Here is a 24,432-nt window from a genome sequence, read left to right on the forward strand (position 1 = left end):
TTCTCTTCTGTTTATTTGTTTTTTATTTACCTTATCCTTCGGTGTTCCTTTTATACGTTCCTTTTTGAGTTGAAATTGATTGTAAAGCCGGCCTAATGGCAGCCGTATTCTAATGTACGATGCATTGATAAGCTCTCCTATGGATAATTAGTTAATGTTTCCCAGACATGGTATAAACATACGATACAGAAATAAATTGGAACAATAAAGCTATAAAATTAATTGTTGATACGAGACGGTAAGACTAACACCGTAAACTCGACGGCGGCAATAGAATCACCGTTCAATAATAAACGTACGCGCGCACTGCAATTAATGAAAGCAATTTTGCGTGCAAAAGCCATTAAATTTCGCTATTAAAAGTTTCCAATTTCCTCAGCGCAGACTGGGTTATTAGCGGGCTGCCCCTTTAGTCCGTCCGAATCCTTTTTGTTTTTCTTGATTATTTATTTATAGTCCAGCTCAGAATCTCGACATGTGACTTGATTCTGGTCCTATTTTTTGCTCCGCAACAATTTGGGTACTTTCATCGAAGCGCCCAAATTCTTCGCAAACTTCCAGTAAAACCTCCTCTTAATTTATTTCAGTAATTTCCAAATTGCCGTTTAGAATCTGATTACTCTAGTTCGTTAAGGTCTGTGTTTTTATCTGGATTCTCGATCGATGTCCCACCGTCAGCGACTGAGTAACTAATCATCCGAAAATTAGACTTATAAAAACGATTCCGTGAACGAAAGAGATATTCTTAAAGATGCTCGGCCTCAAGGGGGGTCCCTCGAGGAACCGTTCTCGGTCCTCGAGAGCAAATAAAGCGGCGTCCCTCTGAAATTAATTTCGTTTTGTTTCATCGTCTGGAGCCGAAGCATTTACATTGAATGCGGTCGGAGGCTGGCTCGTATATTTATGTAGGGGCCCGTGGAGTATGACGTGCGCATTATTCATACACGATACACGGGCTATGTTTATTTTTGCCAGTTCATCGGCTCGTCGTCAACTGGTTCTGCTGCCGAAAGCTTTTTGTCCGGTATCATCGTTATGATTTCACAATTTTCGATAAACGTTCTCTTAATGGGTTTTCAGTCGAGGTTTGTTTAACCGGGTATGTGAGTGATGTTATGGGTTTTTTTATATCACCATTGTTGCTGTTGCTACCCCCATAGCCTATTTACCCTTGAAACTTAGGTGTTACATACTGAATCATCTTGTTTTGGTTGCGCCCGTTTTGACAGTTTAATTACCTATCTTCATTGTCAATAACGTCCATGTACTCTAGTTATCTTATCCACATTGCACACGACCAAAAACGCAATACCCCAAGGAAATATTTTGAGTAAAATATTATTTTAAGGCTACTTACAAATACTTGGCCGGGAAGCTGTAGACAGAACGTCTTTTTGTCTTTACGGTCATACTAGAGCTACCTATCCAGCCATCTGCAAAAGTAGAAATCTATGATCGCCTTCATCAAAATTGATGGGTAGGATTACCTATTATTTATAACCATAGGGGCTTGATCGTTGTGAAAACTAATAGGCCAACCGCTTGCGCAAATCAAGCTGTAAATCCAACTAAACCCATCAAACTTTATAGCAGTGTCAGACGCCGTGCTGACGAGTATCATGATTGCATTTGCAAACATGACTCCCTCCAGCAATCGCACTAAACCGTTTAACAATCTCGAAACCTATTGTTAACTGAAGATTTTACAGCGTGTCAATTTCACCGTAACATTTTTGGGTTATCCCCCGTTAAGTGAAATTATTTTTCGTGATACTGTGCTGTTACCGAGATCGTGGTATAAATATTAGAGAATATTATTTCTCCGAGATTGAAAAACAACCAGTATCTCGAGCCCGCGAAAGACGTATTGTCTTAGACCGGATAAATATGAGGCTCACTTCGCTCCCACAGAGCCTGCATGGACTATCATTTTATAAAACCATAGCTATACAGCATGATATTGTTATACCAGCTTTTTTATACGGTTGGCAAACGAGCAGACGAGTCGCCTGATGGGAAGGAAGCCGTCATCGTTGCCCATGGATATAAGCAAAATCACAGGAGCCACTTAAGCGTTGCCGACCCTTGAGAACCCTAAATAGACTTGACTATAGTCCTGCGTTTATTCTAGATGTATGTACCTATGTATTTCTCGTATAGATGAGAGAAGAATGAAAGCTTCGGCTTTACAATCTTTCATATTTTTCGAATTAGAACGCTTGCCAGAATTTCTCACTTGTCCGAAAATGACGGAATCCGCACACCACGAACGATAATAAACAAAAGCGGATTTATCGTTATTGGATTGAGTGACAAAACCCTGCGACCTGAGACATACTCAAATTTATCACCCTAAGTGTGTTACTATAAAATATTTTTTTTTTTCATACTATGTCGGTGGCAAACAAGCATACGGCCTGCCTGATGGTAAGCAGTCTCCGTAGCCTATGTACACCTGCAACTCCAGAGGAGTTACATGCGCGTTGCCGAGCCTAACCCCACCCCCCTCGTTGAGCTCTGGCAACCTTACTCACCGGCAGGAACACAACACTATGAGTAGGGTCAAGTGTTATTTGGCTGCGGTTTTCTGTAAGGTGGAGGTACTTCCCCAGTTGGGCTCTGCTCTAGATCTGGAATGACATCTGCTGTGCTGTGCCCTACCACACAAGGCGAGATGACATTCACATTGCCCATACCTCTCTTTTGGACGTAGTTTAAGGACATACCCGGGTCCAAATAATAAAAATAGGTAGTAAAACCAACTTTACGATTATGTCTGCTTAGTTTTAAGGATGACTAAGATAATGATATTTATCATTAAGTACTACATTAGTAATTATATGAGCCTGAGTGCCCCACTGCTGGGCAATGGTCTCTTCTATTTCCAAGTGTGCCGGTCTTAGCCGGTTTCTGACCATAACTTTTTCTTTCCAGAGGCAAAACCCGAGGTCTCCGAAGGCGTGCGGTGCTACTGCAACACGGCGCAATGCGTGAGCACGGGCTACATGTGCCGGTCTACCCGCGGGGGAGGATGCTACAGCGAGTTGCCCGCGCCGCGCCGCCACCACGCCAGCCACGGTTGCCTTCAGCATCTAGCTGACACGTAAGTTGTCTGACAAAAAACAATAAGATAATAGTTATCTGAAGAGTCCTTGCGTCCGGCCATATTTTGGAATCATGATATTCTTAACTTTCCTAACCCATCAAGACATCAGTTCTTCTCGTACGCATACGATGATGTTCTGCCATCTATTTATATGAATACCATCTATCATAATTATATTGCGTCCTTCCGTCAATTCCCTTCTTGGTGAAGGACAGCACTTCTGCAGCACAATGTTGAGTTTGGCGCGAATTTGGTCTGTCCAACGACACCTAGATATTAAATAATTTTAACTTACTATCTTTGAAGCCCACCTTAACATGGCAATTATTACACAAAACATGTATCATCTTTACACCACACCACTACATACACTAGCAACGTCTTTCACAAATGGTGATGTTAATGTTACAAACGGTTACTTAAAGCCATAAAACTGTCCAGTCATTTATTTCTTGGAGTCTTGGAGATATTTGATACCTGATCTGAGACCAGTTACTATTTCGAGAGAATGCTAATGGTAACCTATCTTATGTAGCGCCAAAGTTTGCCTTATATTTTTATCATTAACAAATGGTGTAAATAATAAAAGTAACGTGGGAGATAACTAATAATACCAATATTAAGAAATAACATAGCCATGTTTAAACTAGTCGCCGACCTTATCAAATATGTTAAATTGACTAATGTCATAAAATGTCTTAAGATGTGTACCTATATGATATAACGATGATTGTTTACTAATAATGTAATCTCCAACTTTCGTTAATGACGCCATAGAAGCAAAACAATCATTAACCAATAAACTTGAATAGCATTGTAAAACTACACGGTCGCTAGTAATTTATGAAAGACAACGCGCACCATACATCAGTCAAAGCTGTTGCAACCAAGATAGAAAGTCCAAACAAGTTCACAAATAAATAAGCTTTGGATATATTTATAGTACTGCCATAGTTTTCATAATGATGTTTGTTTTAATGCATAATATATGAACGCCTGTCATAAACCGCCTTCAGAAACCTGTCTTCTTTATTAGTATAATCGTCCTTCTGTATTACGGCTCGTTACTTCACCGTATACTTAGGCCTCATTCCAACTGTCATCGCAACTTACAATAGCTTTTCATTATCTAAACGCTAGTATACGTAATGGGTCATATGTATTTAATACGACAAGATTCCTTGTAGTTGCTCCTAAAGATTTTATCGTTACTAATTATACGTCGCCAAATTAATTAGGCTAACGCCGCTGACATGAGATATAAAATAAAACCACCGCGTTGGTAGCATTCCTAAATTTATAACGTTACATTATAACTTTCTGCGTTAATGTGTAGTCAATTCTAATTTACACAAATTTTCCCCGGCAACTGAATTTTTATAGCGTCTTCATTATGATTTATTTTACATTCTCTCGGCTTAAAAATTTCAAAGAGATCCGTTAGTACGTAATTTACACATTTTCTACTCTGCTGCGTGATTTTTTATGCCGTCTTTTTGATTTATTTCATGGCGGGTTTTCGTGACTAGTAACGTGATAATAATTAATATTAATTCGTTGTTGTACACGAGAAATGCATTGTCATCGATCATGACTGCTAGATTATGAGTGCCCTCAATCAATTTATCTTTCGGCGTCCCGAACCAGCTTTCATCGCCGGTCGTTGTCGAGAAATGAGGTGTTACTTCATTTGATCGAACACCATTGTTGCTGGCTAATCTGTTAATTATATTGTGAGGTTACAAATTTTCTTAGTGTCCATTGTTTTGTAACATTAGACTCAAATACCGATAAGGAAACTGTCAAGTACATCAGTTGAATCAATGACCCTGAAACATTACCTACCATGCTGCTTTATCTAATCTTTAAAGGTTTATTTAGACCAAAGCCTTAATTGTTTTGATCTCGTTCTCAAAAGATCTTTATAAGATTTTCAATTAAACAGTTCACGTTTTTTCCCATGTAGCAAAATAGTAATTTCGTTTTGGTTGAATTATTAATTACCCGTACCGAAGAAGGCACGGAAGTTTTTATTTGGCTTTTTATACTGAAATTACCCGCTCACTTGATTATCTTATTCGGTGAGCTGAAGTTTAAAAGACAAAGGTAGTATGTATTTGTAAAAGGCATAGAGACTGAAGGCTTTTTTCTCTAGATGTGTAAAGCGGCTGCCGTCCGCTCGGAACCTGTTCAGGTTTCTTATTCCTCTCTTAGCGACCTCTCCTCGCTTGAACTCAGGCCTACCAACATAAGTGCAGTCTCTAAATGCTTATATTCGCTACGGATCAGTTATACTGGTTCATGTGCGTCTAACGCTCCCTAAATCAGGAATACTTCACCGTCTCAACTCCGGCACATGCCCGCTTTTATTTGTTTTAAACATTTTTATACCTTTTTGGCAATCTCGGCCATTATCTTCGCTAACGATCGGCGGTCTTCGTTAACATTTCGATTTTAAAATTGAAATTCTTGCTTATAATAGCTGCATTCAACTGGCGAGCGAGCTTTATGTATGGCGATTTAGAGCGTATAAAAGCCTACGAACTAAGACAAATGGCACGTAGTAATCGCGTTCTAAGTCCAATTGTTTATTTTAACTTTTTTCCCCATCCATAACTGAAATTATAGATTATTTAGGTCAATTCGATTGTTTTTTATGAACGCTTTCTTAGTTGAAGAGAAGCATAGATTTATTTGCAGGCCATGTAATCATCAGTAACTTTTCAATCAAAACACATCTTACTCCTTATTAGCTTATTTAATTTCTATCATAATACTTAATTACCGTTTCATTTGTGATGCAGTTCCAGCACATTACCGCACAAAGGCCTCTCCAAAAGGCATCAAGATCGTCCCGCGCCCGATTATGTCATGTCCGTGCTCTGGACGACCGTAATGGTGAATTAAATGGACGTTGTCTTGTTCTTGATGCTTGTGTAATGACCGTGTTTTGTTATCGAACAATTTAAGGAATGTACAAGGAATTCGCATTAGTAGTTTAAAAAGGAGGGGGTTCTATGTTCCTCTGATTTTCTTTCAAGTAGACCAGTTTTCGAAATTGCAGTTTTTCGTATTTTAATTGGACTTAAACAGTGGAAATATTTTTTTGATTCATGTATCGTATGTCTCTCAGTTGTTTTCCTTGAAATGATTTACAGTTAATGAACTTAGAAAAAAATCGACGAAATCACGAAACACAGAAAACCTAAAGTGGATTGCATATTCGTTATGCATGATCGAGACACGAGAAGATTCTCTCACGCTTCTGATGAAAAAGAGAATCAATATTTATTATCGAGTGGCAGATTTAAACGCGGGTCAGCGGCCGCGCAGCTGCGCTATCTGGGATCCTGACCTCCGCCTTATCGATGAACGAGGACAAAGATTCATACACTATTATGAACATTTACATAGATAGCGTAGCTTGAAAGGCTAGAGCTGAAAAGGCAAAGGAAGGACTGGTCACGTACATCTAACTTCGATATAATATGCCCAAAACTCGATCTCGAAGAACTTTGAGCATCAGGAACATCTGAATGCGCTTTATCATATTTTTGCTTGGAAGATTTAATAACTGGAGTCGCCTTTAAGAGCTTACTCCTCTGACGAAAACCTCGGCTAATGGTCATATGTTTTGTATGGACTGACGTGTATCTGACATGGCTATTTGTACGTCTACATTTAACCTGCACCGCAAAAATCGGCAGACTGTTTTGTAGAGAAAATTACAGACAAGGCGTCTCCAGTTGTTAAATCCTCTAAGTATTTTTAAGCATCTTACTCACATATATGTATCTTTTGCTATTGAATGGATAAGACTGAAATTAGAGCAGCACACATGCAAGATGGACAAACAGTGTTAATTTTACTACGTAGGATCAGTTGGTCCAGCAATGATCTGCTGAATCACTTACAGTGATTGCAATACGAAAGTTCTAACACAAGTAGGTATTAGACATGCTACGTCCAATGCAAATTGCACTTAACCTCATTGTTTGTTGGATTGCGTTGCGTTAGTCATTTGACATTCTCCTAATATCAGATGTCACAACCAGGATTTAGGTATTTTCAATATGTAGATTAGACTTTATCAATACTTTCTCGGAATTTCATATCTCTATTACGATGTCTTTGTTCTCAGTTCTAATCTTGATTAAATTTAACTTCCTTTCTTATTTTAAATGTAACGCCATTTCAATATAGCTTTTAATTGGCATTAAAATGTACGCCAATCTTATCTCCCGCGCTTTTTATTTATTTACGCTAAAGATACTTTCTTATCTACACGAATCGAGTGCTCTTAATGAGGGTTATTTTTTTTTGTTTGCAAGTAAACCGATCGCTTTATCATTGTCGTTAAATACTTTTAATCTCCTGTTACTTTATTAAAAATGGTTTAAACAGCCATTTTAATAATTATTTTGCTATCAACATCTGCCTATTCACTTGTAACAGATGATAAAAGTTCATTGAAGTCGCAGCTTAATGGAATATTAATTAATGTTAAATAAAACTAACGAGAACGTAAACCACTCAATAATATAAAAACCTCTGCACGCAACGAATAAAAAAAGTCCAGTACCACGTCGCGTTTCTTCCGACGATTTTTCGCGATATTAAACTGGAACAATCCCGACGTTCTCAGTCATGTTATTAAAACAAAACCTTAATTCCTGCCTTTTTAATGTTTACTCATGCATCGTTTTATGCGTTTTTTACGTTGCATGTTCTCGGATGATTGGAGGCCGCGGGCTGCATTAGGGTTCTTTTTTTGGGGTCTCTCGAATTTATTTAATGTTCGCCTTGATCCTTTTGCGTTTCTGATAATTCGTTCGGACCAATTTGCCAATCAATAGTGACTCAATAATCAGAACATAATTCAGATCTCTTAGATGATCGTCATCGGCATACTTACCACCGAGGTTTCAGGCATAGAAATGGAAACATTGGACATTGTATTTTTGGAAAAGGACACAGAAATTTGCGAAGACTTTGGCCATATTAATTCATCCCAAAGAGTTCGGCCCTTTAAAGTACAATTTCCTTAAATACTTTTGAAATATTTACTCGTGTTTCAACTATTCAAAGTGCTGGCTATCAATTTAATGGTTATATAATTTTATTCATTAACGCCCAAGTTATCCTGCTGTCAGTAATGTTTTCAACAACAAACCCGACGTTCCGTTACATAACTAAAGCATTTTTAATGTCCCTGTCATTAAAACTAATTCAGTTCAAGTGACAACAGACAAGCTATTAAGGCTTGTAACATGTACTTGTAACATGCACAAGGCAGACAAGCCGTCACTAATTATACATGCGCTCATACAGTTCAGACAGTCATTTTAGAGGTCCTTTAGATGGTGAAAAACTTTTAAATATCAACAAGCTATAGCAAAAACTAGAATGACTACAAAATGATGAAATAAATGCGTCATCTAGATATGATTGATGAATTGATGATCTATTTACACGCACTGTTTATAATGTCATTCCTTTATTAGGTAGTGTTTGTTTGTTTAAATGGTTATACAAATAATTATGAATTCATTTTTATTATCATGATTATTCTTTATTTCTTTAATGTCAGGACCATTATCAGTAAAGTATTTGTACAACAGAGCAGCCTCACACAAAGGATTATTTATTTATTTATTATTTTTGTTATTTAGCGATGTGCCTGTTTTTAAAGCACGATTGACTTTAAAGAGCCTCTAAAGGATTTCTTTAAAGCCTACTGGCAGAATATACTTAAATTCGAATTTCCGATGGTATTTTTTGTCTTCCAAAAAAAAGGTTCCTTTGCAGAGTCACGTCTCAATGCGGTCGGCCCATTGTCTTCTTTATTTGTTCTTATCTTCCGTTTCCAAAACGTCTACCTTTAGTAGAAGGCCTTCCTAGTTAGGACCTTCTAGTTCTGGAGCTGGACTGTATCTCCAAAGATCATCTTTTATTTGATTAATTGTATTCCTTTGGAATCTCATGTTGATTAAATTTTTCGTCGGTATTTTCCCTTGTTCCGATAAGGTTCTGTATGCGGGACTTGCATTTTTGTAATAACACGGTTTTGTGATTTGTTGAAGTTATTATAGTGTAGACTTACGATGAGAGCATGTATTACATGATATATTTACAGCCTGAGGCATAAATATCCATTTTAGAGAAGATAGTTTAAATAATTCACATCCCACAAAATCCAAAAATTCCTACGCGGACATGACCGACGGGCTCGTAACGTAACCATACATCATAGTTGTTGAATGATTTTACATTAGGATACATGCATTATTATAGAGGAACTTACAACAATATTTTCAAGCAAGGCGCGTAGATTTGCTGGCTCTATTTTAGCGTATAGAAGAAGAAGAAAAGAAGAAAATACATTTATTTATGACAAAACAAACACGGATGACAAAAACATGTTGACAATACAATGTATAACATTTAGCGCAAAATGCCATAAAAGGGTATCTATAAGATACGTTTTGTATAAATCATAAATAATTAAATATCATCCCGAGCTTTCTTTAAATATCTGCAAGTTCTTGAGGATAACGACGGCCGCTTATACGCCCCAATATTCAACGAAACAGCATTCCTAGACCAAGAATTCGCCGACACGGAAGCTATCTTTGACAGTAATCTGAAAAATTCTAATGGATTACTAAAAAAATAAAAAATAAACCGCGAATAGTTCAGTTCCCACGAGAACATCGCTGATTCTTTGAATTTGAAATTAATGCTTTTCAAAGATGACCAAACTAGATCAGTCTAACATACATATTGGATATGATAGATTCCGTCTAATCTAAGTTTGCACTGACTTAGCAATGACATTGGCATTATTCATAATCGTTTGTCAAATATAACAAACCGCTGATGATAGATATCCCTTTGTCATTTTGACATTTCAGTTTGTTAGAACAAGACGAAATTTAACAGAGTTTAGTAAGAAGTTACTAAGTTTTATGAAAGGCCGCCCGTACTTGAAGTACTTTAAATACAATTTAAATTTCCCGCATATTAAACTATTATCGCTGACCTCCTAGCCTAAATGTTTCTACATTTATTTTCCGTCTTATATTTTTTTCCTATTTTTTTATTTGTCGTTTTCTTAAGAATCATACTAATGGATGGGCCCAGTATAAGTAAAATAGATGCGCATGGCCTTTATTGTTAATACTTATTGGACTAATGTCCTCGTACTTTGAACTCCATTACCGAAAACATAAACCGAGAAACAGATACATAGTCTTAACAAACATTGAAAAAAACTTACATAATTATGTAAATATTTAACAACCACTCAAAAGGCAATAACAATAAGTCCATGAAAAACTGAAACTGTTTACTTTTAGGATCCTAAAGGAAAAGAGTTGAAATTCCTTAGTATTTTCACTTGCGCCCTTTTCGACCGGGAACGCAAGATTTTGACAGGCGCCGCGCCAACGCATACAAATTGACCATTTCGTTCGCAAACCACTCACGGACTCTGTTCTCACGCTTATGTAAATAAATTAAACAATTTCGACACTTAAAATAAACAATTGTTTTATCTTTTCGTGACAGTTCACTGGTTGAAATAACGAATCATATTGTTACAAACTTAAGGTTGATATTTCAATCATAAATTTGGCGGAACCAAACGAAACGTAATAACTGCAAGTAATTATTGTAATCGGTTTTGCTTTGGGTGGTTTTTCTGACGAAGACGAGTTAAATTTGAGAAACGATAATCACGAAGCTTTGTAGGTTTGATGATTTCAACGAGTTTTCATATTGTCGACATTCCGTGGTACTATTCAATATATTTTAAATCACATACTATTCGAAATTGCTTATTGCTAAGTGTTCGGTGCATTGCACCTTCAACACGTTTATAGCCTCGTGCGGCGCGTGCATGCGCTGTCAGCAAAACACGCGTAAAGCAACAATTTACTTTAACCCATTTTTAGTGTACCTTTAGGTTCCATCGCGGCCGGGGGCATTCATTTAACATTCATAACATTAACATTCATATAATAACAATTAATAAACATTTTCGCTACTTTCTTTCTGACTTTTAACACTCAACGCGAACCCGTACCCGCACATGGTCCTTCGAGCCGGATCTCGCGCGTTTTGATACTGTGGTTGATAGTCGTGTGAGGTGAACGAACTTTTTAAAACAACGAGTGAGGGTTGCAGCGTTTGAAGGAGAGGAGTAGCAGAGTCTCAACAGCAACAGTGGTGGTATTGGCAGTAACAGAGCAGCGCTAAGAGATATTCAAGTAAGATCTTTCCTTATTTTACTTAACCTTCGTCGATCAAGATGGCTTACATTCAACGTCAAGGAGAGATACAGCGGCTTATTGAGGCGTCTTTCTCTAACTTTAAAAAAGATAGTTCGGATAGGAAGACGAAGCTTGAATATTTTAAAACGCGTTTAGATACGTTAAACGAATTATGGAACGAGTTCCAGTTTAACCATGAGCAGATAAGTATGGTAGAGAGTCGGTCTAATTCGTACTTTACTAACAGGATTTATGAGAGCGCTAAGGAAACATATTCTACTTTCCACAAGAAGCTAACAGCAGGGTATCAAGCATTGTTGGAAAAGAGCATTGAATCTAAGACCGACCTCAACCCATCAGAAGCAAACACGTCTACAACTCTCAACAAGGACCAGGCTGACACATCTGCAAAGGATGATCAACCAGCATCCGTCACCGAAGTTGGAGGTAACAAACAGCAGAGGGGGACAGAAAGTAAGATGGACGAATTGATGCGAAAACAACAAGCTAACTTAAAAGCCTTTGCGCGGACCGTGAATAACATTCAGATTGACCAATTAACAGAGAAGTGGGAGCTCGAGGACGCTCTCAAAACATTGGAGGCTCGTTGGTCAGTTATCGATACATTGCATTGGGAAATGGAAAGCGAGGACTCCCAAAGTGATACAGCGTATGAAGATACGTTCAACAAGCATGAAAAAACCTACAACATGATGAAGAAAAACATTAATAAAAAAGTATGGTCTGTAAAACATAAAGTTAAATCTACACCAGTTTTAGACATCCCTACGTTTTACGGAAATTATAATTCATGGGTGTCTTTCAAAGATTTATTCAGTGAAGCAATTCACAATAATTCGGCCTTATCGAACGCTCAAAAAATGCAATTTTTGAAGTCAAAAGTGAAGGGAGAAGCAGAGCGTCTAATTCAACATCTTCAGATAAGTTCGGATAATTATGTAGTTTGCTGGGAGATTCTTAACAATCGATACAATAACACTAAATTAATATTTAACTCTCACATGAACATACTATTTGGGCTCCCTAGCATGCAACAGCAAACATTAGCCCAAATAAAGAAACTACATGACACGGCGACGGAGTGCCTGCATGCAGTTAAAAATTTAGGGGTAAACATTAGTACGTGGGATCCATTGATAGTTTATATTTTAACTCAAAAGCTCGACTCTGAAACACATAAAGACTACATAGAGTCATTGAAAAACTCAAGGGAATTACCGGTACTGAAAGACTTCTTTGATTTCTTAGAAGGAAAGTTTACAAGTCTCGAAACATCTCGGCGAAAGCAGGAACCCCCAATCAACAGAGTGAACTCTCAACAGTCATCGACTTCTAACAACATGAAGAAACCTATTCAATCATACAATAATCGTCCGTATTACAACAGCAATAGTGGAGCCAGCAAAAGCAATGTAACTATTGCCAAAACGATGCACGTTTCAAGTATCAAATGTCCGTTGTGCAAGTTTCCACACGGAATATACAGTTGTCGACAATTTCTGCAAATGCCAATGGAAAAACGATTCCAAACGGTCAATAAACTCGCGTTATGCATAAATTGCTTATTTAGTCATAATGGAAATGCTTGCAATTCCAATAAAACATGTCAGAAATGCTCAGGTCAACATAACACATTATTACACGAGGCGTGTGTAAAAAGTGCAACTACAGCGACTCAGTCATCGACCTCAACATATGCAACGAATGCAATTACTTCGAATAAACAGATGGAATACGTAACAAACATTTCACAGACTTCATTCTGTGAAACTTTACTAGCTACCGCCATACTGAAAGTGCAGGCAGCGGATGGCACATATCACACATTTCGGGCCCTGGTAGACCCAGGAAGCCAAATTTCACTTATAACAGAACGGGCCGCTCAGATACTTAACTTAAAACGAGATAAGTGTTCTGGCGTCATCTATGGATTAGGAGAGAAAGAAAACGACTGTAAGGGCAAACTGAAAATACAATGTAAGTCGATGTACAATGATTTCACATTTAATGCGAAAGTTTTTATCATGAACAAAGTTGTGAAATGCCTACCGGGCGAAACATTCTCAAAGCCTTCGTGGTCCATGATACGGAATCTTAACTTGGCCGACCCAGACTTCAACGTTAGTCGTCCAGTAGATCTGCTTCTAGGATCAGTTATAAACGCTCAGATAATCTTAGATGGTAAAATAAGGGGTGAAAATGAGTTGCAGCCTCTCGCGCAAGAGAGCCAACTCGGATGGCTTTTAAGCGGAAACGACGAAGAAGAACTAGAAACCTACCATTGTAACATAATCATAAACAACTTAGAAGAGATACAACAGTTTTGGGAAGTGGAAGACATAACAGAAGAAGGCAATCTGTCACAGGAAGATTTGGAATGCATAAAACACTTTGAAGAAAACACAAAGAGAACAGTGGACGACAGATACGAAGTGCGCATTCCCATGAAACCAAACTTTCAAGAAAAGTTAGGCGACTCTAAAACAAAAGCGATAGCTCAATTCAAGCACATGGAAAAGAAGCTCCAGAACCAAAGCAAGCTAGCTGAAGCATACAAAGCCTTCATGAAGGAATACAGCGACTTAGGGCATATGAAACCTGCCGTAAGCAACAACAAGGTGGAGTGTTACTATCCTCATCACATTGTGGAACGCGCAGAATCACTTTCTACCAAGTATAGAGTCGTGTATAATGCTTCCAGCAAAACATCAACAGGATACTCACTAAACGACTTAATGTACAGGGGCCCAAATTTACAAAAAGATTTACAAACACTATTATTAAAATGGAGGCAATACGAGTTTGTGTTTTGCGCTGACCTAGAAAAAATGTTCCGTCAGATCCTAGTGCATGAAGACGACCAACCCCTTCAAAAAATCATTTGGAGAGACGAAGATGGGACACTACGATCATTTCAACTTACAACAGTTACATACGGAACAAAAAGTGCAAGCTTTTTGGCCATGATGACGCTAAAGAGCCTAGCACGTGACGAGCGGGAAAACTACCCAGAAGCGTCGAAAGTCTTGGAAGAATCATTCTACATGGATGACCTGGTACATGGTGCGCACTCCATAGAACAATCTATAAAAATAATTAACAACATAACAGATCTATTAAAAACAGCAGGATTTAATTTGCGAAAATGGTCTTCAAACAAACAAGAAGTATTGCAACATATACAAAACAACCAAGAAAACCAAAACCTGCTAATAAATTTTAAACAAGATGACATATCAAAAACACTCGGTTTATGTTGGAATCCAGCAGAAGACATTTTTACATTTCAATGTAAAATTGAGAAACAGAAAAACAAACCAACAAAAAGAATTCTCCTATCAGACATTTCCAAGCTATTTGACCCACTAGGCTGGCTTGCACCGCTTAGCACCAAACTCAAAATTTTATTCCAAAAAGTGTGGAAACAAAACGTTCAATGGGATCAAACTATACCAGAAGAGATATACATGGAATGGTCCAAAATACAGGAAGACATTCACCTAATTAATGAATGTAAAATACCCAGATGGCTATTATGTAAACAGAATGACATAATTCAACTGCACGGGTACTGTGACGCATCACTGGAAGCCTACGCCTGTGTAGTATATGCACGGATTAAAGATCAAACAAAACCAATTCTCGTCGCAGCGAAAACAAAAATCGTTTCACACAAGAAACAATTAACACTTCCAAAGCTCGAATTAAGTGGAGCACATCTTCTTTCGAAGCTAATGGCAAAAATAAAAACATCTTTACAACAACATACAGTGGAGACATTTGGCTGGTGTGATTCTAAAATCGTCCTTGGATGGTTGCAAGGTCAACCAAGCCGTTGGAAGCCATTTGTCGCAAATCGCGTACAACAAATAAAGCAGGTGATGCCCGAAGAACAATGGCGCTATGTAAAATCACAAGAGAATCCCGCGGATGCTGCAAGCAGAGGACAAACAGCATCTCAATTAAAAGACAACTCTCTATGGTGGTCAGGGCCGACTTGGTTAGCTGATTTCCAGCCAGAACTTGAACGTTCTCAAAAACCAACATATACTACAACAGAAGAGGAGAAAAAATCATATGCGTCGAATATAGCTCAAAACAATAACAAACATGATATCATATACAATTTATTAGAAAAATATAATTCTTTTACAAAAGTAACACGAATCGTAGCCTACATATTGAGGGCATTTACTTTAAAGCGACAACGCTTACCAAGCTATCTCACATTACAGGAGTTGAGAAAAGCTAAATTGGCTATAATAAAATGTGTACAAAACAACGAATTAGGAGAGGACATTGAACACTTACGTACGCACAATAAAGTTGAAACAAGAAGCAAACTTTTCACATTGTACCCTTTCATAGACAGCAACGATATCCTTCGAGTTGGAGGTCGCCTCGAAGAAGCGCATTTACCTTACGAGATGAAACATCCAAAAATCATTCCCAAGGAATCACGTCTTGCTACATTACTCATAGAACACGCCCACCTGATGACACTTCACGGAGGTGCCAAGCTCACTTCAAGCAAGCTGCGAGAAGAGTACTGGGTGATGGGCGGAAACAATAGAGTCAAACAACAAGTTCGAAAATGCGTCAAGTGCCAAAAAATTGATGGGAAAAAACAATATCAACTGATGGGCGATCTTCCTGCCGCCCGTGTTAACGAAGCAAAACCATTTTTTCACACCGGAGTCGATTACACAGGATTTGTTGACATAAAAACAAGCAAGGCGCGTGGAAGCAGAACGTTGAAAGGTTACGTTGCCGTTTTCATCTGCATGGTCACAAAAGCAGTACACTTAGAGCTTGTAACAGAACTAACAAGCTCAGCATTCCTGGCAGCTCTAAGGAGGATGGCCGCCAGAAAAGGAGCCCCAAAGCATCTATACTCTGATCAAGGAACCAACTTCGTAGGCGCGAACAACATTTTGAAACAACAGTGGAATGAAATTCAAAACACATTCGACGATAACTTCTTAGCAAAAATCGCCGAAATGGAAATCGAGTGGCATTTTAATGCCCCGTCCTGGCCCAGCGCTGGCGGGCTCTGGGAAAGAGCAGTCAGAAGCCTCAAACACCATTTAAAACGGGTAGTGGGTGAACAAAAACTTACTTACGAACAGTACGCAACAGTTTTGGCCCAACTGGAAGCTTGTCTAAATTCCCGCCCACTATGCCCCCTAACCGAAAACATTGATGACCTAAATACACTGACCCCAGCTCACTTCTTACAAGGTAGAGCAGGAGTCACTATAATGGAAACATACGAGGACGCACGCACGAAATGGAATTTGACACAAAAAATATTCAGTGACATTTGGAAAAGGTGGAGGTCTGAGTACTTAAGCCTACTTACAGCAAGACAGAAATGGTGCGATCCTCAGAAAAACCTAGAAATAGGAGATATAGTGGTCATACACGAAGATAATTAGCCGGCAGGAAAATGGGCGCTAGGGCGAGTAATCGACGTGCACGTGGGTCAAGACGGATATGTGAGAGTCGTAACATTAAAAACAGAAAAGGGAATACTCAAAAGACCCATAGTAAAACTATCTCTCTTGCCCCTGGAAAAGTCTAAACCAGAGAATCAACCAGCCGAACAAAATTCCCTGAAGCGATCAAAAACAAAAAAAACAGCCAAACGGGGGTACATGGCAACCATGTTGATGATGCTATTTTATTTCCTCACATTTTTGACAGCTGGAAATTGTGTCAGAATGACACCTATTAACGAGGGTCAAGGGTTGTACTTCGATAAACTAGGAACAATGCAGCTAATTAGAGACGACTGGAAGCTAATTGCGTACTACGACATGAGCCCTTTCTGGGAAGGAGTATCCGCATACAAAAAGTACAACGAACAATTGGAAACTATTTGTAAACAAGTAAGAAGCCTTTCACACTGTGACGTCATCCTTCTACAACTACGGCATTCATACAATGAGCTGCAACATTACAATAAAGTATTATCCAGACATCAGCTGAAACAGCAGACACGCAAGAGACGGGGATTTGTCAACGGTGTCGGGAACCTGGCGAATACTTTATTCGGAGTCTTAGATGACAGATTCGCTCAACAATACCATAAAGATATAAGTCTTATCAGAACAAACGAAAAACACCTCGTCACAATGTGGAAAAATCAAACATCAATCGTAGAAGCCGAATATAACATGCTACTGAGAACGAAAGATACAATACAAAAGCAACACAAATTAATACACCAACATTTACTTTCTTTAGAAAACCACACCACTGCAATAGAGAAAGAAATTACAGCCGCAGAGAGCATATCTCAATTTACAGTCGTGGCCATGGCTGCAAATAATTTATTAAACCACCTTAAAACAATTCAAGACATGTTATTAGAGACCATAACTAACATTTACAATGATAAAATGAACATACATATTATTAGCCCCGAGCAACTACAAAAAGAATTAAACATTATATCCGGTCAGCTTCTAAGCGACCTTACCCTACCAATCGACAATACCTTCGATCTATCTCTATTCGGTCTATCGACAAACAAACCTTCAAAAAATCTACCAAGTATTAAAAGTTAAAGCAAGAATGACTGACCAATATATGATATTTGAGATTCGCATTCCATTAATAACTCGTGATCGTTACGATCTTTATGACATTATTCCGGTCCCGCATAGCTCAGACAGAAATATGATATCCATTATCCCCATAGAAAAATACGTAGCAATGAACCTTCAAAAAGACACATACATGCCATTACAGGAAAAAGATCTCGAAGTTTGTATCTTACGAGACACGTTTACCTATATGTGCCCGCTAAAGGTCCCTATATACAAAATGAACACCGACCAGGATTTGTGTATAAAGGACGAAAAGGAGAATTTAAAATGCAAAACAAGCATAGCCGCGTGCCAGAACAAGTGGATTAGTTTAACCAAGCCAAATTATTACTTATATTTTTGTTGCGATCGGTGTCAGTTTCGAACAATATGCACAGATCGAGTTACGGCACAAACATTGACACGCGCTAACATTATTTATATCGAAGAGAATTGCATTGTAAAAACAGATAACTTTGCAATTCACACGCATATGAATATGCAAAGTAAAGCAGATTTAAAATACAACATACCTACACCAGAAATCGACCCAATAAACCACATATTAAACATTACAGTCGAAAAATTCGAAAACAACAGCTTGAACTTTATGGAAAGAAACGAAGATAAAAACATACAAGAAAAAATAAAAGCGCTAAAAGAAAGTCAACTACCTGACGAAAACAACTATTCTATACATGATGTACACCACTACACTGCCATATACTGCCTTTGGATCACAATGGTCATCATGGCAATTATACTAATTTGGCGGAAAAAACGGTGCCAACGGAGGCTTCTAAGAGCTCCGCCAAACCCAACAAATCCAGAGGAAGCAGCAGCATCGGATAACATTTTCGAGAGACGCCGACCGAATCAGCCGCCGCCGCCGCCGCCGCCGCCCCGAGCGAGCGCGAGCGCGAGTGCAGCCTCCACGCCGTGCAGTGCACGTCGCACCAGCACCGGTGACACAACCTTTAGGGATGATAAGTGTAGTGTGAGTGCGCGAAATCGCGCGAAAAGTGTCAGTGAAGGAGAAATAAATAGTGCGCGAGTGCTAACATGTCATACACGCGAGATGAGTGGAACGAAACATATGGACAGGGGAAGCTCCCCAATTTTAAAAAACATATCATTTAATGAATAACATTCTAGTTTTAAAACGATTGTACAATCACCTTGTATCATTATTTTAACATTCTCATCTCATCTTATCGTTTGCCCCCCGCAAGATGTTCGGTGCATTGCACCTTCAACACGTTTATAGCCTCGTGCGGCGCGTGCATGCGCTGTCAGCAAAACACGCGTAAAGCAACAATTTACTTTAACCCATTTTTAGTGTACCTTTAGGTTCCATCGCGGCCGGGGGCATTCATTTAACATTCATAACATTAACATTCATATAATAACAATTAATAAACATTTTCGCTACTTTCTTTCTGACTTTTAACACTCAACGCGAACCCGAACCCGCACATGCTCCCTAGCATGCAACAGCAAACATTAGCCCAAATAAAGAAACTACATGACACGGCGACGGAGTGCCTGCATGCAGTTAAAAATTTAGGGGTAAACATTAGTACGTGGGATCCATTGATAGTTTATATTTTAACTCAAAAGCTCGACTCTGAAACACATAAAGACTACATAGAGTCATTGAAAAACTCAAGGGAATTACCGGTACTGAAAGACTTCTTTGATTTCTTAGAAGGAAAGTTTACAAGTCTCGAAACATCTCGGCGAAAGCAGGAACCCCCAATCAACAGAGTGAACTCTCAACAGTCATCGACTTCTAACAACATGAAGAAACCTATTCAATCATACAATAATCGTCCGTATTACAACAGCAATAGTGGAGCCAGCAAAAGCAATGTAACTATTGCCAAAACGATGCACGTTTCAAGTATCAAATGTCCGTTGTGCAAGTTTCCACACGGAATATACAGTTGTCGACAATTTCTGCAAATGCCAATGGAAAAACGATTCCAAACGGTCAATAAACTCGCGTTATGCATAAATTGCTTATTTAGTCATAATGGAAATGCTTGCAATTCCAATAAAACATGTCAGAAATGCTCAGGTCAACATAACACATTATTACACGAGGCGTGTGTAAAAAGTGCAACTACAGCGACTCAGTCATCGACCTCAACATATGCAACGAATGCAATTACTTCGAATAAACAGATGGAATACGTAACAAACATTTCACAGACTTCATTCTGTGAAACTTTACTAGCTACCGCCATACTGAAAGTGCAGGCAGCGGATGGCACATATCACACATTTCGGGCCCTGGTAGACCCAGGAAGCCAAATTTCACTTATAACAGAACGGGCCGCTCAGATACTTAACTTAAAACGAGATAAGTGTTCTGGCGTCATCTATGGATTAGGAGAGAAAGAAAACGACTGTAAGGGCAAACTGAAAATACAATGTAAGTCGATGTACAATGATTTCACATTTAATGCGAAAGTTTTTATCATGAACAAAGTTGTGAAATGCCTACCGGGCGAAACATTCTCAAAGCCTTCGTGGTCCATGATACGGAATCTTAACTTGGCCGACCCAGACTTCAACGTTAGTCGTCCAGTAGATCTGCTTCTAGGATCAGTTATAAACGCTCAGATAATCTTAGATGGTAAAATAAGGGGTGAAAATGAGTTGCAGCCTCTCGCGCAAGAGAGCCAACTCGGATGGCTTTTAAGCGGAAACGACGAAGAAGAACTAGAAACCTACCATTGTAACATAATCATAAACAACTTAGAAGAGATACAACAGTTTTGGGAAGTGGAAGACATAACAGAAGAAGGCAATCTGTCACAGGAAGATTTGGAATGCATAAAACACTTTGAAGAAAACACAAAGAGAACAGTGGACGACAGATACGAAGTGCGCATTCCCATGAAACCAAACTTTCAAGAAAAGTTAGGCGACTCTAAAACAAAAGCGATAGCTCAATTCAAGCACATGGAAAAGAAGCTCCAGAACCAAAGCAAGCTAGCTGAAGCATACAAAGCCTTCATGAAGGAATACAGCGACTTAGGGCATATGAAACCTGCCGTAAGCAACAACAAGGTGGAGTGTTACTATCCTCATCACATTGTGGAACGCGCAGAATCACTTTCTACCAAGTATAGAGTCGTGTATAATGCTTCCAGCAAAACATCAACAGGATACTCACTAAACGACTTAATGTACAGGGGCCCAAATTTACAAAAAGATTTACAAACACTATTATTAAAATGGAGGCAATACGAGTTTGTGTTTTGCGCTGACCTAGAAAAAATGTTCCGTCAGATCCTAGTGCATGAAGACGACCAACCCCTTCAAAAAATCATTTGGAGAGACGAAGATGGGACACTACGATCATTTCAACTTACAACAGTTACATACGGAACAAAAAGTGCAAGCTTTTTGGCCATGATGACGCTAAAGAGCCTAGCACGTGACGAGCGGGAAAACTACCCAGAAGCGTCGAAAGTCTTGGAAGAATCATTCTACATGGATGACCTGGTACATGGTGCGCACTCCATAGAACAATCTATAAAAATAATTAACAACATAACAGATCTATTAAAAACAGCAGGATTTAATTTGCGAAAATGGTCTTCAAACAAACAAGAAGTATTGCAACATATACAAAACAACCAAGAAAACCAAAACCTGCTAATAAATTTTAAACAAGATGACATATCAAAAACACTCGGTTTATGTTGGAATCCAGCAGAAGACATTTTTACATTTCAATGTAAAATTGAGAAACAGAAAAACAAACCAACAAAAAGAATTCTCCTATCAGACATTTCCAAGCTATTTGACCCACTAGGCTGGCTTGCACCGCTTAGCACCAAACTCAAAATTTTATTCCAAAAAGTGTGGAAACAAAACGTTCAATGGGATCAAACTATACCAGAAGAGATATACATGGAATGGTCCAAAATACAGGAAGACATTCACCTAATTAATGAATGTAAAATACCCAGATGGCTATTATGTAAACAGAATGACATAATTCAACTGCACGGGTACTGTGACGCATCACTGGAAGCCTACGCCTGTGTAGTATATGCACGGATTAAAGATCAAACAAAACCAATTCTCGTCGCAGCGAAAACAAAAATCGTTTCACACAAGAAACAATTAACACTTCCAAAGCTCGAATTAAGTGGAGCACATCTTCTTTCGAAGCTAATGGCAAAAATAAAAACATCTTTACAACAACATACAGTGGAGACATTTGGCTGGTGTGATTCTAAAATCGTCCTTGGATGGTTGCAAGGTCAACCAAGCCGTTGGAAGCCATTTGTCGCAAATCGCGTACAACAAATAAAGCAGGTGATGCCCGAAGAACAATGGCGCTATGTAAAATCACAAGAGAATCCCGCGGATGCTGCAAGCAGAGGACAAACAGCATCTCAATTAAAAGACAACTCTCTATGGTGGTCAGGGCCGACTTGGTTAGCTGATTTCCAGCCAGAACTTGAACGTTCTCAAAAACCAACATATACTACAACAGAAGAGGAGAAAAAATCATATGCGTCGAATATAGCTCAAAACAATAACAAACATGATATCATATACAATTTATTAGAAAAATATAATTCTTTTACAAAAGTAACACGAATCGTAGCCTACATATTGAGGGCATTTACTTTAAAGCGACAACGCTTACCAAGCTATCTCACATTACAGGAGTTGAGAAAAGCTAAATTGGCTATAATAAAATGTGTACAAAACAACGAATTAGGAGAGGACATTGAACACTTACGTACGCACAATAAAGTTGAAACAAGAAGCAAACTTTTCACATTGTACCCTTTCATAGACAGCAACGATATCCTTCGAGTTGGAGGTCGCCTCGAAGAAGCGCATTTACCTTACGAGATGAAACATCCAAAAATCATTCCCAAGGAATCACGTCTTGCTACATTACTCATAGAACACGCCCACCTGATGACACTTCACGGAGGTGCCAAGCTCACTTCAAGCAAGCTGCGAGAAGAGTACTGGGTGATGGGCGGAAACAATAGAGTCAAACAACAAGTTCGAAAATGCGTCAAGTGCCAAAAAATTGATGGGAAAAAACAATATCAACTGATGGGCGATCTTCCTGCCGCCCGTGTTAACGAAGCAAAACCATTTTTTCACACCGGAGTCGATTACACAGGATTTGTTGACATAAAAACAAGCAAGGCGCGTGGAAGCAGAACGTTGAAAGGTTACGTTGCCGTTTTCATCTGCATGGTCACAAAAGCAGTACACTTAGAGCTTGTAACAGAACTAACAAGCTCAGCATTCCTGGCAGCTCTAAGGAGGATGGCCGCCAGAAAAGGAGCCCCAAAGCATCTATACTCTGATCAAGGAACCAACTTCGTAGGCGCGAACAACATTTTGAAACAACAGTGGAATGAAATTCAAAACACATTCGACGATAACTTCTTAGCAAAAATCGCCGAAATGGAAATCGAGTGGCATTTTAATGCCCCGTCCTGGCCCAGCGCTGGCGGGCTCTGGGAAAGAGCAGTCAGAAGCCTCAAACACCATTTAAAACGGGTAGTGGGTGAACAAAAACTTACTTACGAACAGTACGCAACAGTTTTGGCCCAACTGGAAGCTTGTCTAAATTCCCGCCCACTATGCCCCCTAACCGAAAACATTGATGACCTAAATACACTGACCCCAGCTCACTTCTTACAAGGTAGAGCAGGAGTCACTATAATGGAAACATACGAGGACGCACGCACGAAATGGAATTTGACACAAAAAATATTCAGTGACATTTGGAAAAGGTGGAGGTCTGAGTACTTAAGCCTACTTACAGCAAGACAGAAATGGTGCGATCCTCAGAAAAACCTAGAAATAGGAGATATAGTGGTCATACACGAAGATAATTTGCCGGCAGGAAAATGGGCGCTAGGGCGAGTAATCGACGTGCACGTGGGTCAAGACGGATATGTGAGAGTCGTAACATTAAAAACAGAAAAGGGAATACTCAAAAGACCCATAGTAAAACTATCTCTCTTGCCCCTGGAAAAGTCTAAACCAGAGAATCAACCAGCCGAACAAAATTCCCTGAAGCGATCAAAAACAAAAAAAACAGCCAAACGGGGGTACATGGCAACCATGTTGATGATGCTATTTTATTTCCTCACATTTTTGACAGCTGGAAATTGTGTCAGAATGACACCTATTAACGAGGGTCAAGGGTTGTACTTCGATAAACTAGGAACAATGCAGCTAATTAGAGACGACTGGAAGCTAATTGCGTACTACGACATGAGCCCTTTCTGGGAAGGAGTATCCGCATACAAAAAGTACAACGAACAATTGGAAACTATTTGTAAACAAGTAAGAAGCCTTTCACACTGTGACGTCATCCTTCTACAACTACGGCATTCATACAATGAGCTGCAACATTACAATAAAGTATTATCCA

At 38.9% G+C, this 24,432-nt stretch overlaps 1 protein-coding gene across 1 annotated transcript in view; it reads left to right on the plus strand.

The window, feature by feature from the left end:
• LOC133524030 (BMP and activin membrane-bound inhibitor homolog) overlaps positions 1-24,432 on the plus strand; it is a 111,121-nt gene that overhangs the window by 74,757 nt on the left and 11,932 nt on the right. The window contains exon 2 of the mRNA XM_061859804.1: positions 2,935-3,103. Within this exon, the coding sequence (XP_061715788.1) occupies positions 2,935-3,103 (169 nt within the window). The remainder of the gene's footprint in view (positions 1-2,934; positions 3,104-24,432) is intronic.

Source organism: Cydia pomonella, chromosome 13, assembly GCF_033807575.1.
Source record: "Cydia pomonella isolate Wapato2018A chromosome 13, ilCydPomo1, whole genome shotgun sequence".
Taxonomy (NCBI): Eukaryota; Metazoa; Arthropoda; class Insecta; order Lepidoptera; family Tortricidae; genus Cydia; species Cydia pomonella.